The sequence below is a fragment of the Mustela nivalis genome (assembly GCF_964662115.1).
Source record: "Mustela nivalis genome assembly, chromosome: 6".
Classification (NCBI taxonomy): Eukaryota; Metazoa; Chordata; class Mammalia; order Carnivora; family Mustelidae; genus Mustela; species Mustela nivalis.
Genome location: NC_139025.1, coordinates 155,453,516 through 155,468,678, shown reverse-complemented (window position 1 = coordinate 155,468,678; position 15,163 = coordinate 155,453,516). Strand labels below are relative to the sequence as shown.

The 15,163-nt window shown below is 63.7% G+C and overlaps 1 protein-coding gene across 2 annotated transcripts in view; it reads right to left on the bottom strand.

Moving 5' to 3' along the window:
- The window catches only part of ADAMTS7 (ADAM metallopeptidase with thrombospondin type 1 motif 7), a 39,929-nt gene extending 25,772 nt beyond the window's left edge, over positions 1 to 14,157 (bottom strand). The window contains exons 1-5 of one of the 2 annotated variants that reach the window (XM_082736250.1): positions 13,723 to 14,157; positions 6,620 to 6,975; positions 5,003 to 5,168; positions 3,851 to 4,080; positions 34 to 117 (exon numbers count right to left, since the gene is read on the bottom strand). In XM_082736250.1, the coding sequence (XP_082592376.1) occupies positions 34 to 117; positions 3,851 to 4,080; positions 5,003 to 5,168; positions 6,620 to 6,975; positions 13,723 to 13,858 (972 nt within the window). In that variant the 5' untranslated portion in view covers positions 13,859 to 14,157. The remainder of the gene's footprint in view (positions 1 to 33; positions 118 to 3,850; positions 4,081 to 5,002; positions 5,169 to 6,619; positions 6,976 to 13,722) is intronic. The other variant, XM_082736251.1, reaches the window with a different exon arrangement.
- Between the last annotated feature and the right edge of the window lie 1,006 nt (positions 14,158 to 15,163).

The following is a 15,163-nucleotide window of genomic DNA, read 5'->3' as shown; positions in this document are numbered from 1 at the left end:
GGACGGGGCAGCCCGGGGCTCGTGACTTCTCACCTCCTCATCCTCCAGCAGGATCAGGCGCACGATGGTGATGTGGATGGGGTTCCCGATGCTGGGGTCGTGAAACAGGCCGGCCACCTGCCCGAGAGATGGGGTTGGGCTGTCACCCTGGATGGAAGGTGTAGACAGCCACCAGCAACCCACGCAGAGGTGTGCACAGCCCCACCCACACACAGGCTGCACACGCAGCACACCGTGTCCCCGCATGTCCCCAACCCAGCACCAGCAGAGTCCACGTGTAACCCCCTCCCAGGCCCCAGCCGGCCCTGAGCACCGGCATGGGATCGGCTTCCCTGCCTCACAGCTCAAATACGGGCTTCTCGGCCCATCCCAGGGTCCTGGCTTGCCTGCTCTCTTCACTGGGGCAGCTCGGCCGCTTCCTCCTGCCCTGGGGGACACCAGACCAGCATCCCAGGACTGAGCCCTCCCATGAGACAGGAGACCTGGGCAGAGCTGAGAGAAGGGGTGGGGCGGGCACAGCCCCCGGGGTCTCCCCACTGGCCTGCCGTCCCGCGGGGCAGACGTGCCTGTGTCCAAGACCCCGTGGCTACACGGAGCTCCCCACTTGGTCCCGGGAGAGAAAGCCACCCCAAAGACGGCAGGTGCATCGAGGGGCAGGGAAAGCTAGCTTCTCTGTGAGGCTCCCTCAGCACGAGGAAGGGGCTGGCCCAGGACCAGGCGGGCGTCAGGTTGCTGGTGGTGGAGATGGCAGGACAGGGGGTTATGGGGGGCTTCTAGTAAGTCCATCCAGAGATACAACATTCAGACAGGAATGGACAAAACACACGCTTCAGAAGGATGCCGTAGGCCCTGATAACGGGGACGAATTGCACTTTGAGAACCCAAGGTTAGGGACGGGTTAGACAAGTAGCACCACATGTGCACCTCGGCACGCGGGCTGGAAGCCTGGGAGCGCTGTGTGCCACCCCGCCGGGGCAACCCCTTCTGCCCCCTCCAGCTGCCCTGCATCCACCCCCAAGGCCACTGCCCAGGCCAAGGGGCCAGCACCTCCTGCCTGGCTGGCTGTGGAGGCCTCTCAGCAGTGTCCCCACGCACCCTGCCCACCTACAGCCTCGCAGCCCCCTGCCGCCAAAACTCAAGTCCAACCACATTGTGCCCTTGCTTAAAGCCGTAAGCGGGGCTTCCCGTCCACTGTGCGAGGACCAAGTCCCAGCCCTGACCCACTCGCTCACCACCTCTCTTGTCCCCACTGCCTGGTTCCGATCCACCTGGCTCACTCCAAGAATCCCGTGAGCGTCCCTACCACAGGGTGTTGACAGACGCTGTGCCCTCACCTGGAACACCCGTCTCATCTCTCCAGCCCTCCCCCTCCAGCACATCTGCCGGAGCCTTCTTTCCAGCCGACGCTCCCAAAGCCCCGTGAACTCATCTTTCCTAGCAGCCCCTCTGCTGACCCGCATGCTCCTCAGGATGACGGTTTCACGAACATCACACTCCCCGGCCAGACCCGAGCTCCACGCGGGCCATGTCTGCAGGGGCCCCCTGACATCCCAGCGACCCATCCAGAGCCTGACCCACAATGAGCACTCAAGAAGTATCTGCTGAGGGGCGCCTGGGTGGCTCAGTGGGTTAAGCCGCTGCCTTCGGCTCAGGTCATGATCTCAGGGTTCTGGGATCGAGTCCCACATCAGGCTCTCTGCTCAGCAGGGAGCCTGCTTCCTCCTCTCTCTCTGCCTGCCTCTCTGCCTACTTGTGATCTCTCTCTGCCAAATAAATAAATAAAATCTTTAAAAAGAAAAGAAAAGAAATATCCGCTGAATGTTGGGGCGCCTGGGTGGCTCAGTGGGTTAGAGCCTCTGCCTTCGGCTCAGGTCATGATCCCAGAGTCCTGGGATCGAGCCCCGCATCAGGCTCTCTGCTCAGCAGGAAGCCTGCTTCCCCCCACCCCCCCACCCCTGCCTCTCCGCCTGCTTGTGATCTCTTTTCGTCAAATAAATAAATAAAATCTTAAAAGAAAATCTGGGATCACAACCAGGTTTGACCCAGAGCCCCTGCTCTTACTTCTCAGCTTTGGGAAATGCCATCTGTCTGGTTTTAGAGATTCTCAGTGCACTTTAGCTCTGAAGGCTCTGAGAAGTTCTGCAGCAAACGAGTTGTGTTCCTTTTTGTTAACCTCTATTGCCAAACTTCTCCAACTGTGCCACCTTTTTTCACAAAATACTTATTATGGTCTCTTGGAGTAAGACCTCCCTAGAACATTCTTTGAGAAACGTTACAATGAAGCAGAGTTTCCCATGCGTGGGCTTCTGCATTCAGTGAGTGAGCACGTCCTCCAGAGGGACAAAAGGGGTGAGCTCTCCCCATCTCAACCACTCTGTTCCCCCATCCTTCTAGCAAGCTCTGGCCACCACAGCCTCACAGCTGCCTGTCCCTGGGCAGAGGACAGAGTGGGGCTTTGGAGGCAGGCAGATCTGAGCTCCAGACCTGGCTCGGTCAGTAATCAGCTATGTGACAGTGAACAGTGACCTCTCTGAACCTTTGTTCCCTCTCCCGTAAAGTGGGAGTGAGCCTGAGGCAAGGCATGGGACACTGGAAGAGCAGGTGCTCACGAGGCCGCAGCCTTTCTCAGAGGCTGTCCTCACCCTGCCCCCATGTCTCAGGTACGCAGCACTGTGAGGCTCCTGGGCAGTCTCACTCCATCCTGACCCATGCCGGACTTGCCGGCTCAGGAAAGCCTGATATGGTCCAAAGCAGATGAATGAGAGCCCCAACCCCTCCTCCAGGACGGGGCTCCTAAAGTGAAGGCACGGGTCCTGTGCCCCTGGACAGGGAGGCAGGAAGGGGCCAGGCCCCAGGCCAAATGGCTGACCCATCCCCCAGGGGACACCATGAGGGAGCCTGGAGGGCCCAGCACCTGGCCTTTGGGGAACACCCAGGAAGGATGAGGGGAAATGAACCGCCGGGGGCTCCAGCCCAGCTCCTGGGCCTCGGTCGGGCTAAGCCCTGAGACGGGACAATGACCCTGTGGCCTTAGAACCTGGCCTTGCTCGTCCTACCCCTGGGGTTCAGTCCCCCCAAACCCTGGCCTGTAGGGCGTCCCCGTGCTGGGCAGACAAGGCCACACGGAGGCTTGGCTGGGCTCTGAGGTCTCCCGGAAGGCAGCGGCTCTCACTGCATGAGGAGCAGGGAGCCTGAGGACGGCCACGTCAGGCCGGAACTGGCCCAGAGCTGAGCTTGCGGGTGAGGCTGGAGCCGTGGGGGCACAAAGACCACGGCCAGAGGCCCCTCCTGTCCTGGAACCCCCGCCTCACCTCTAGAAGGCGGTGGCCAGACGCTGGATGTCTCGGGGCTGCGGGAGGTAAGGGGCTAGTGCAGAGGACACAGCCGACTGTGGCCCCGGCACGCGGAGCGCACACCGTGCTCACCCAGGAGAGGAGACCACGTGGCATCTGTCCCCTGGGTGGCCTGCGAGGGCTGGGGCACTGACCTTTCCTGTCACAGGGAGGCCGGAGGGAGGGGGTGGTTGGCACCCCGCAGTTCAGGAATCACCCGCTCCAGCCACCAGGCACTGGGCGGGGGGGGGGGGGGACAGGACGCCTCAGCTCCCATCCAGATCTGCCCTGCCTCGTGTGCAGCATGACTTGAGCAGGTCACTCACCCTCTCACGGCCTCCTTTTCCCAACTGGCCTGCGGAGCCCAGAGCCCCAGGGACAGCCCTGGGTCCCATCATCACGCCCAGGTCACAGATAAGCCGCTCCTCCTGCCCAGACCCGGGGTCCAGCCGGCCGGCCGTCCTGCGCCTCCAACACCGCGCACCGCGCACCGCGCACCGCACACCGCGCAGGCTCACCATGTTCATGATAGTCAGCACGTAGCTCTCGACTTGCGGCTGCCCGTGGTACTCCACCATTTTGGGGTCGGCCACCACCAAGGTCTCCACCCACTTCTCTCTGCTGACCGAGCGCTGATGGAGCCGCCTCGGCCGTGGCTGCCGCCGCCCCTCCTGCCACTGCTCCCAGCGCTCCCGCCGTGCCTCCGGCTCCGCCGATGCTGTGGGCCCCAGGAGCTGGGGGTCAGGGGCTGGCCAGGGTGTGCATCACAAGGGCCTCTACTCTGCAGCTCGCCCCAGGGCCGCAGGAATGACGCCGGGCCCAGAGCTAGCGGCCTGGACTCCCACTGTGGCTCTGCATGGGCCTGTGCTGTGTGACCCTGCGCCGGTCACTTTCCACCCCTGACCCCTGCTCCCCAGAGGAGTAAAGAGGAATCAGCCGCAGGCCCTCAGAAGGTGCCCTCGGGGCATGATGGTAGGGTAGATATGGATCCCCAACTCCCTCCTGGCCCCCAGGCGCTCCCTGTCCGTGGGGCTGGGTGGATCCCAGCACAGGGGACCCCCGGGCCCAACGCCCACCCGGGAGGCCATCCCCACTAGAGACCTGGTCGCCTGTCCCAGGCTGCCCCAGAGAAGAGGACACACATCTGTGAAGCCGGGAAGACTGTGAGTCTGGGTACCCGTTCCGCTGAGCGGAGGCCCTGAGCTGAGGCAGCCTCCAGGGCCGGCAGGCCAGCCAAGCAGTCCCTACAGCCCAGCAGCGCTTGCTGGGCGGCTCGACTGGCCAGCGATGCGGCCGCCGGGCAGAGAAGGAGCTGCCCAGGAACCGAGGTTGGCTATGGTGGGCTGGGCGGAGTAGGGACGGGAAGGAGGCTGGTGGCCAGCTGCACTCCTGGGCTGGCTGCTCAGGGAGGAACCAACAGAGCTTCAGTGAGCAAGGAGGGGAGGCACCAGAGAGGGAGGAGCCCAGGGCAAGCGCAGGCCTGGCAGCAGAGGCCCCAGGCCCATGGGACTTTCGGAAGGCAGAGGCTACGGTGATGTCCGCTGGCCTGTCTGCATCCTTTTGATTCAGGGGAGCTGAGCATGGACGTGTGGGCAAGGGAGGTTTCCAGAAAAGCCCTCCAGGCCTCCAGGCCCGTGGCCCTCCCCAGAGCTGGCAGCGGAGGCACATACCTTGTACCCCACAGGTGCCTGCAGCCATGGGGTCGCCGGGCGCGCTTTCCCTCTCTGGCGCCTGGCGCTTGTAGACCACGTGGGGCTGGGCATGGCCGGGCCGGGCTGGGACGCCCTCGAGGGGCTCGATGAAGTAGTCCTCGTTGGAGAGCTGGAACACACCTTTCTGGGAAAGAAGGGCCAGAGTCACAGGACAGGGCTGGCACTGGGCGCTCTGCCCACCCGTCCCCGAGGCCCGTCCTGCCGGCTGAGGCCACACCGCTCCCAGCACTCCTGACTGACCCCAAATGCACACACTTTCCTCCCTCTGGGCCTTCAACACTCAGCCCAAGGTGGAGCTTAGAAGCCGCAGGTGTCAGGAGGATGCTCCCCCCTCACCCGTCAGGGGCAGGAAATGGGGGGCCGTGGTACATCTAAGACGGCATCTTCCACACAGGCCCGGAGGGCCCTCTTGAGTCAGCGGCCAGGCCCCCAGACCACTCTCCTCTTGTCGGCTGCCAGCCATTGTGTCCTCTCGCGGCTGCCCGCACCCCAGTCTCCCCGAGGCAGGGAATCACTCACACGGCAGCTCTGCCCACGCCCCAGCCGCGGGGATGCGCGCTGTCACCAGGACATCCTGGCCCGCGGTCCCAGGGCCTGCCAGAGCAGGGGGGCAGGCGGGGGTGTCTCCGGGTGCCCGTCTGCCAGCATTCAGAGAGGCCGGGGAGGGGGTGTTGGGAAGTGTCCGGGCAGCCCACCACCTCCAGAGGAAGCCTAGGCCTCCAGCAGGGAGAAGGGTTTTCTCACCTCTGCAGCTCCCTCCTTGGCCCCATATCTAACCCCCCCCCCCAGGCTGGGCAGGGCCGAGAGCCCCGAGGGCCAGAAAGCATACCCCGGAGACTGGGTTTGAGTGTGTAACCGGGCGGCTGTGGGCAGTCTCCTCGCCCGCAGGCTCAGCTGAGGCGGCTTCTACGAGATTAACGAGCTGAAGGAGGCCCGGCCCAGGCTCCCGTGACCTGCAGCTGTGCTGCGGGCTGTCCGTCATTAGGCCCTGTCCTCCAGCCCACGGCTTCCCTGAGCCCTCGGAGCTGAGGGAAGGTGGACGGCTGACAGTGCACACACGTTCCCCCCCTACACACCCCCCACATCCCACAGAGGGCAGGCCCGGTCACCCAGAAGCAGAAGGGGTCCCTGTGCGGCCCAAAGAGGCAGTGGGAGGCAACGGCGGCCCCCAGCCCTAGCCAGCAGCACCTCCACGGGGAGCGGCCGGCTGGGGCCCCGTCTCCCCAGAGGAGAGGGAGCCCGCGGCTGTCTGACCCGGAGAACACCCTAAAGGGATCCGAGGGGTAACAGAGTCATAACGGAGGCTCCCGAGGAAGGAGGGCTGCGCTGTTTGAAATTTGAAGAGTTCCCCGGTCTACACAGTGAGTGATTCTCAAAGGGGGCTCTCTGCCCCTGCAGCTTCCACACTGGGGAAGGTCGGGAAATGCCGGCTTGGGAGACCCACCCCGACCCATCCATCGCAGGCCGTGTTAACGAGGCCAGCCGGTGCTTCCGGCTCGCAGTCAGGCTGGAGGAGGGAGGACCATCACCCGCAAAGGTCCAGGTCCGACCTGAGGGTGGGGGGTGCGCACTCACCAGCCCGTCGCAGGCGCTGATGGCCGCCAGGCCGCCCTCCAGCTCGGGGTCCTGCACCTCGCCGAGCAGGTGGCAGGCAGGCAGGCGGGTGCGGATGTGCGTGCGCCCCAGGCCGCCGCGCCGCCGCGTCTCGCTCACGAAGCCGGGCGCCAGCAGGTGCGGGTTCGTGGTCAGGTTGAAGCGCAGCTCGCGCCCCTGGTACTGCAGCTCGTAGAAGGTGGGCGCGGCGCGGCGCCCGGACACGTCCCGCTTGCGCAGCGCGCGCGGCCACAGCTCGTAGGACAGGAAGGAGCCCCCTGCATCCACACGCACCGGGTGTACGATGTCCAGCGCCGCGCGGCCGTCCACGCCGTGCCCTGCGGGGAGAAAGCCGGTGACGACCCGGAGTGAAGGGGCCGCGGTGCCACCGCAACCGCGGGCGGAACCTCGCCTCCCCAGCCCAATTCTCTGCCCGGGTTACCCGCTAACCCCCCGATAGCCCCCCCCCTCCCCAGGCAGCCAAACCGATGGATCAAGCGCCCAGCCCTGCCCTGCCGTGGCCCCCACCCTGACCTGGCCGCATATCAGGAAAAGGCCAAGTTCTGGCAGCGGCGGAAGCGGCCCGGGGCAAGGCTATTGCTCCATCCTGCACCTCCCTGCACCTGCTCAAGCGCCTGCCACTCGGCCCAGCGGCCTCACACCTGCTGCCCCACCGGTGGGGCTCCGCGGGCCAGAACCTTCCCCGGGTCACATCCTGCTCCAGGGGTTCACTGAGCCCTCCCCTGAGCACTTTATCTTCACACCGCTGCTCCCTGACCCCCTTCCCAGCGGTATTTTCCCCAGAGCACCTCGGACACACCATGTGGCTTCACATTTCAACTATGTTTCTGTTTGTCAATTTTCTCCCCCGGTAAACCCCAGGAGGGCGAGAATCCTTAGTCTTTGCTGGAACTTTACCTGCCTGAAGAGGGTCTTATTGCCCCCGGTGGTTAAAAGAAGTAGTTGCTCAGTAAATGCTGGGTGACTATGTGGAATGGGGGTAATCACTGCTTGTACTCTGGGGGCTCTTGTGGGAATCAATGAACCAACCCCCCCAACCCTCAGGGGCCTGGCCGGCTGACTGCACCTGCCGACCGTCAGGATTACTACGATGACTGCAGAGCCTGGGGGATTTAAAAATGCACTCTCAGGGGCCAGAGGGTTCTGCATGTGCCTCCAGGCCCCCTGGCATGGGGAAGACAGAGGAGGACCACCCAGATGCATGCCCCCCCACTCCGGACCCCAGCAGAGCGGCTCTGCTGTATTTCTGTTACACACAAGAGTTCATTTGGAGAGAAGGTTCCAGGACTGGAAAAAATCTGCAGACCTGCACTCAGGCCCCTGCAGTTGGCAGAATGGCCATTGCTGTCCTCATGGAGTTCCCGGTCACACCTTCTCTTAACCTTTTTTGCCATGGACCCCTTGTCAGAATAATGTTCTCGAATGCATAGGATTCAATGCAAGTGAGTGCCAAGGAAGCAGATTATACTGACATACAGTCATCAGCATAATTTTGGGAGTGGGCTACCGACGCCAGCGCTCCTTCATGAATGCACAAAGCAGGACCTGAGGGCAAATTCAACAGCTATGGTAACCGTGCAGTAGTGATGAGCTACAACCGTATTTGAGACAGAAAAACACGTTTTCTGGGTCGGAAACCAAGTCACAAGGGCTACTAAAGCTATCGTAGTTGGGTGCGACCACACATAACTGAAGAAAACGCTAACTTAGAGGTAAAAGACTTAGAGACGTCCTATCTTCCCATCGGAGTTCATGGTTCTTTACATCTTGCCGGTGTCCCTGGGGCTGGGGATTCCGGGCGAGGACCCCCGTGGTGAAGGCTGCAGGCTGCTTCTGGAGAAAGCACAGGGGGATTCGGGGATGTCCACACTGGCTCAGAGCCACAGAGCAAGAGGGACAGAGCCGAGACCACACTCCAGGCCCCCCACATGGCTTCGGTCTCTGCCGGAACACGGCTGTGCGCTCACAGCGGTCCGTGCCTGGGCCTGTCTCCCAGTCGCTAACATAAAGGACTTGCCCTAGAGCAACTATGCAAACTTGTGTAGCTACCAGACCTGGTCTTCAAAAGGAATCTCGTGTGGACACACAGACACATCAGAGCAGTGCCGCTGTCGGGGTCAGGGGTCCTGGCGCTGAAGCTCGTGTCCCTAGGCTCTGAGGAGCAGTTAGGAAACTGGCCCGTCCGATGTTTCTCTCAGCCCGAGGTCCTGCCCTGCCCAACTGGGTGTATGCCCAGCTCTCCGGAATCCTGGCCGCCCAGGACAATGACCCCTCTGGCCGTAGGAATGCCTGGGCGCCCGGCAAAGTCCCGCCAGGGACCTCTCTGTGGCCGCCTGTTGGGGCCGCGAGGGCAGCCAAGCCCAGCCAAAGCTCCATCTGCGCCAGGCTGCAGAAACCACCTCGCCCGTCTCCTGCCGAACCTCGTGCGGACGGCCCTGCACACGCCAGTGCTGTGCCCCCGCCGAGGCCGCGCCCCAGCATCCACGGCCGCCCGGTGGGCAGCCCACGGGACGCTGTCCAAGAGCAAGGTCAGTCCGAGGCGGACGGGTGGGGTCACTCTGTGAGGCTCCGGGCAAAGCTTCCCTCTCCAAGTCTCTGGAGGACAGGAATGCAAGGGTTTCCCAGACTTCTCGGGTAAGAATTTGTGAAAACCAAATTAAACCAAGTTCCCAGGCCCCATCCCAGACCCGCTGAATCAATGTGTCTCCAGGAAATGGGACTGGGAAGCTGCGTTTTTTTACTAAGCGCCTCAGGGGACTGTGATCATCAGGGAAGTCCGGAAATCCTCCTCAGGGAGTGACCTTGGCCGGACGTCAGCAGTACCTGCCAAGCTCTAAGGGCTATGGGGCCTCCAGACAGATGGATTCCATAGACCCAGGACTCTGGGGCCCCAGAGACTGTATGTCCCTTGGCCATGCAGGGCCTGTGACGTGACAGTCCCCAAGGCTGAGCTCTGGAAGCCAGTGGGCTGGCTTGTTGGAGGAGACGCCACACTCCGACACCCTTGCCGGGGCACTCAGGGTCCAGTGCTGCCCGCGGGCTCCGTCTTGTCCCTGAGTTGATCTTGTTTCTTCATTTTGGCTTGCACCAATATTGAAAAATATTTAATCCGTTGCCTATGTTTAAAAGGGACATATCTTGTCCAAAAATCTCCACTTTCAGCTTTCCTTGAGAAGTCTTAGCCATCCACGTCAGCATCCATTCCCACCTCGCAGAAGTGGCTGGCGTGGAGCAGGGAGCCCCACTGGAGGGGATCCGTACCCCCGGCCAACCCCACTACCCCCTAGTGTGTTCCCCTCCAATGCAGGCTGCCCTTTGGCCTCTGGGCTGCGCGGTCTTTCAGGGACTAAAGCACAGCACTTCTCACAAGAGACAGGCTGCCCGCCGGGTTTGTTCCCACGTCAGGCCGCCCTGGTGCGTGGCCTCTGCTGCGTCACCCCCGGCTGCGAACTGCGAGGGACGGTTAGGTGAGCCAAAGTTCGGGAAAAACGTGTTAGACACTGTCCCTCCCCTCAACATCGAGAAAGGGGTGTAGGGCCCAGTGCTGAGCGGCCCGGTGAGGGGAGGGGACACAGCCCCGACGGACAGAAGTGAGGAGAAGCCTCATCGGACAGGGTGGTGTGAGGTCCTCTGACCCTGGAGCGTCCCGCAGTGGACGCCGCATGACCGGCCCGGGAAATGCCACAGGTGCGGGCAAGAGAGGCGGCCAGCTTGGGCCCCCCACCTCCGGATACATGTGTAAAATGAGACGGTGCGCTGACAAGATATGGCACTGTCGGACACATGGGCTTGGAACACAGGAAGGTTCGTCCGGCTCAGCCACTCCATAGCTGTGTGGCCCGGGGACGTCACTCCGTCATCGGGCTGACCCTCCGCCACCCTGCCTGCCCGGAGAACCCGGGGCTGTGAGCGGAAGGACAAAGGTAGAGGGAAGACACAGCGGCTGCCTCCCAAAACCCCATTTTCAGTATCATTCCCAGCGGCGCCCCGAGCATGGGCCACCCCTGCCCAGGCCGCTAATGCCAGCCGAAGGGAAGGGGGCGTGGGGGCCGGCCCGAAGCCCTCGGGTCCCCAAGGAATGGCCGCCATGTGGCTCGCTCCTGGCAAGAGCAGCGTGTTGGGGCATCAGACAGGGAGCCAGGGAGCGAATGACAGGGGGGATTCTGAACGACGGCGAAGAAATGACCCCAAGAACTCCAAGCAAGTGTCCCTGGGGAGGGAATCCCGCCCGGCCCCGACATGTGGCCCTGCTGGGAATCCCTGCTCTCCACCTTGGGCAAACCGCGCAAGACAGAAATTCGAGGTGACTTATAAAGAAGCAGCCTATTTGGTTCAGAAATGTGACCGAAAGGCAGGTCAAAGGCACAAGGCTCGCGTGCCCTTCAGACAGCAGGTCTGAATCTCAGCTCTGCCACCGCATTGGTGAGCCCCCGGGTGAGTAACTCAACTGCCCCACCTGCTTCTCCACCTGTCGGAGGGGGGCGACCACCACCGCACCTGCTACCCTGGGCTGTGAGCTCCCTCCCAGGTGCTGGGAACCGGAGACGGCACGGAGCCATCGGGAGCGAAGCTATAACCCAGAGTTAGCAAGCGAGCTTCTAAAGGGTTCTCCGCGATTTCCTAAAAGCCTGTTTTCTCTCTTTGCCTAATGGCTTGAGAAAGAGCTTTTTAATCAAAAAAAGAAAAAGAAAGACTTACAGGAAGTTATCACTCCACAATAACTTTTATTTTCTGGTTTTGCTCTGCTCTCATCTTTTTTGTAACTTCGGTTGTTTTGCCATTAAAATGGTTTATAAAGGGGGGCAGGGGAGTTACAAAGCAGACAGCCCGTCCACTGTCTACAGCAGACCCTTAGCAGAGACGGGCTGACACTCTCAGCCCCCCAGGGCTGGCAGGGCCTAACTGTGGCTCCAGGCTCCATGGGTGCGCAGGGCTGAGCGAGTGCGGCTGCGGGCACCAGGCACGGAGGCTGCTGGGTCAGGAGCCCTGTGCTGAACGGACGGAGCCCCTTGCCATGGCGGGCGTTAAGTACTTGGGAGTATCACCTCTGGGTGACAGAACTGTCACTTTGCAGCTTCTACCAGAGAATGCCAATGTGTTTACCCTCCCCTCTCTGTCAAAAACCCGAGTCACAGTCCAGCCCTTCAAACGACCTGACCCCATGCTCATGTCAAAGAGGAAAAAATAACCAGGACGCGTGTACGTGTGTGTCCTCCAGCCGGCCTGCGTGTGCCCGGTATGCACACCGGGCTCATGTGTGCCATTCAACAATGAGGATGGGGACATTACCGGGCCCCAGTCCCATCAACCCCCACAAGCCCCTTGATTTGTCACAGAAGAAAAAGTCAGGATACACTTCCTAAAAGTGAGTCCAAGATAGGCCCTTTTGGTCTCAAAGAAGATAGTGCTGAGAGGGTAGGGCCCTGGTCTAGGACTCCTGGGTCAGCTCCAGAGAAAATGACACACAGCTCAGGCATCCTGAGTGGGGGCAGCCGGAGGTCCCCATGCTGTATACCTAGGGGTTAGAGGAACAGACATTCCCCCGGGAGTGCGGGGGGCCGATCAGACAAGAGAAGGTACCTGCTCTGTCAGGTAAGCGCAAACGGCAGGCAGGAACCACAGGACTCCTCAGGGTCTCCCTGGTCTCGGTGGTCTCAGCGGCGGTCACTCTACCCTGGGCTGAGAACTGATACCCAGCATCTGGGTATCCCAAGAACCCTGTTGGGGAAAACACCGTTCTCCCCACTTAACTACAGCCCTGGAGCGGCAGGAGCTCGGCCAAGCTCATACCCGGGCTGGCCTGCAGTGGAAGTAAAGAGAGTCCTGACCCCCCGCTCCTCCCACCACTGCCAGGGGGCCTGGACCCCAGTTAAGGGCTCAGGGACAGTCCCCTGGAGCAACCACTTCCTGCTGCCTCATCCCCATCACCTGGTCGGTCCTCACTGGCCTGGCTCTGGGCAGGGGGAAAACAGGATTCACACGGTAGCTAAGGAGCCCAACCTGGTAGGCACGCTCTCCGAGCCTCTCCCCTGGATCCTGAAAGAACTTTCTCTCACCTGCCTTGCAGGGGTTTGGAGAGAGGGTGAGAAATAAGAGCGCATTAAATATTTGCTCCCTCTCCACCCCCTCTACCCTGCTGCTAGAGGAAACCTCCCTAAAACCCCCGCACCCATGAGCTACTCCCCTCAAGGGCTCCCCAAAACCTCTAAGATCTGGTTTAAATGCCTCCTTAGACTCCGGCCCCGGATGCTTTTCCCTTCAGTCTCTGTGCTGGAGAGGCAAGAGTCCCCCATCCCCAGCACGCAGGCCTAAGGCGGCCCACGCCGGCGTCAGGGACGTCCCCACTCCCTCCAGCCCACCCCGAGTTCATCCATCTCCCGTCCCTCCTGGCTCTGGCCTCTCCTCCCCTACAAAGCCTTCCCGACCGCTTGCCCAGCATGGCTCTCAAAGCTATCCGATCGACCCGCATCAGACCAGGGGCTCCCTGGGCGCGGGGCCGGGGGTCTCCTAGACCCGTGGCTCCTAAAATCCCAGGTCGGCTGCCTCGGACGCGCCTGGAGCTCCGCGGCCGAGGAAGACCTGGACGCCGGCCAGAGGCTCGTCGGAGGCCGGCCGGGCGGGGCAGAGAGAGCCGAGCCCAGGGCCGGGAGAGAAGCTCCCCTCCGCTCCCCTCCGCTGCGCTCGGGCGTCTGCACACTCCGGGGAGGGGAGGCAGGAAGTGCTGGGGGCGCGCGAGCAGGGCCCCCGCGCCGGCGACCGCCCGCCGCAGCCCGGAGCTGTGACCCCGCGCCCCGGCCCGCGGCGTCCCGGCGGGCTGCTCTCGGACCGGGCGCCGACGAGGCTGGACACGGAGCCCTCCGCGCGCAGACGGCGCTCGGTGCAGCCCCGCGGACCAGCCCCGGAGGGGTCCCGCGCGGTACGCCCGAGAACAGAGGGGCTGCCTCCAGGCACCGGCAGGGGGAAGCCGGGTGCGCGGCTTTGCCCCCCGGCCCCGCCCGGTCTCGATCCCCCGGGGTGCGCGGGGGCCGCGCGGGGCCGGCCGGCAGGGAAAGGCGACCACCCACCTGGTGCGGGTCCGGGATCGCCCGGCGCCAGGGCGCAGAGCAGCAGGAGCAGGGGGCGCAGCCGCGGCGCGAGGCTGCGGGGGCTGCGGGCGCTGCGGGCGCTGCGGGCGCCGCGGACGCTTGGGCAGCCGGGCATGGCCGGGGCGGGCAGCGCCGGGGGGTACCCCGCGCGCGCGCTCTAGTCCGTCCCGTCCGCTCGCTGCCGGGTCCGGGTCCGGCTCAGGACATGCCCGGCCCGCGCGCAGCTCCCGCGTCGGGACCCGGCCTGCGGCAACAAAGGCTGCAGGGCCCGCCCCCTCGGCGGCGCAGGAGGCTCCAGGGACCGAGAGCCCGACGGCGAGAAAGAAAGAGAGAGAGAGAGAGAGGAGAGGAGGGGAGTGAGGGAGGGCGGGAGGGGGCCGCTCGGCCGGGCCGCCCCGCCCCTCCCTCCGCCCCGCCCCGCGGCCCGGCCCCGCCCCGCCCCGCCCCGCGGGCCCCGCCGGCTGCGGTTTGGGGGCGGGTCCCGGCCGGGCGCGCGCGGCGCCCCCCGACGGCCGTGACCGCCCTCCCGACCGCAGGCGCCCTCTGGCGGCGGAGCCGAGCCGGGCCTCCGGGCCGCGACCCTCCAAACCCCGCTACAAGCCGGAATTTCCGGAATGTCGCCCTTCCCCGAACAGGCCGGACCCCCTGGGAAAAGGGGTCCGGAGGTCCCCCGGGGGGCTCCCTAGTGGACCCTACTCCAAAGCCGGCTCAGGAGAGTGGTCTGGCCGGTGGGCGGCGGCTCCCACGTGAGGCCCGTCCCGCAGCCACAGTGTCCATTCTCCCGCGCGGCTGTTGGGTTAGCGCTGGCTAAAGCGGGGTCCCGTGGGCGCAGGTCCCGCCTTCTGTCCTCAGTGGCCGCAGCCCTTCCTCCTGCGCTCGCCGGAGCCTGGTCCTAGGACACTGCGGCCTTCACTCACCCTGTCCCCTACACAGGGACCTCCTGGAGTTCCGCGGGCTGGGCGGGGGTCGGCCTCCCGCCCCGGCCGCGGAGGCCCGCACTCCTCCCTGTCACCTCCCTTGCACGTTCCCTCCTTCCTGGAAGCTCGCTCCCAGGTCCCGCACCCTTAGCCCTGCTGTCCTCCCAGGACGCAGGGAGTTCGTGGCCACTCAGTTCCTTGACGCCCTCACTTCCCAGGGACCTTTCATCCACCTCTGCTAGCAGCCCCCAGGCCCACAGCCTAGGCTGTCATTCCCAACTGCCCCACATGGGAAACCTGAGGGCTGGGGCCGGCCCTTCTCACCTGACCCTGGCACTTTCCCACCCTCCCCAGACCACCCTCTTCATCACATTCTCTGGTCCCCAGTCACCTTCTTCCTCTCCCCCCCATCACCCCTCCTGGCTTCACCCACTTGCCCTCCTAGCTACACCCACTGCTTGACCTCTGGCTCCCACCCAACCCCCTTCCATCCCCCTCACCCC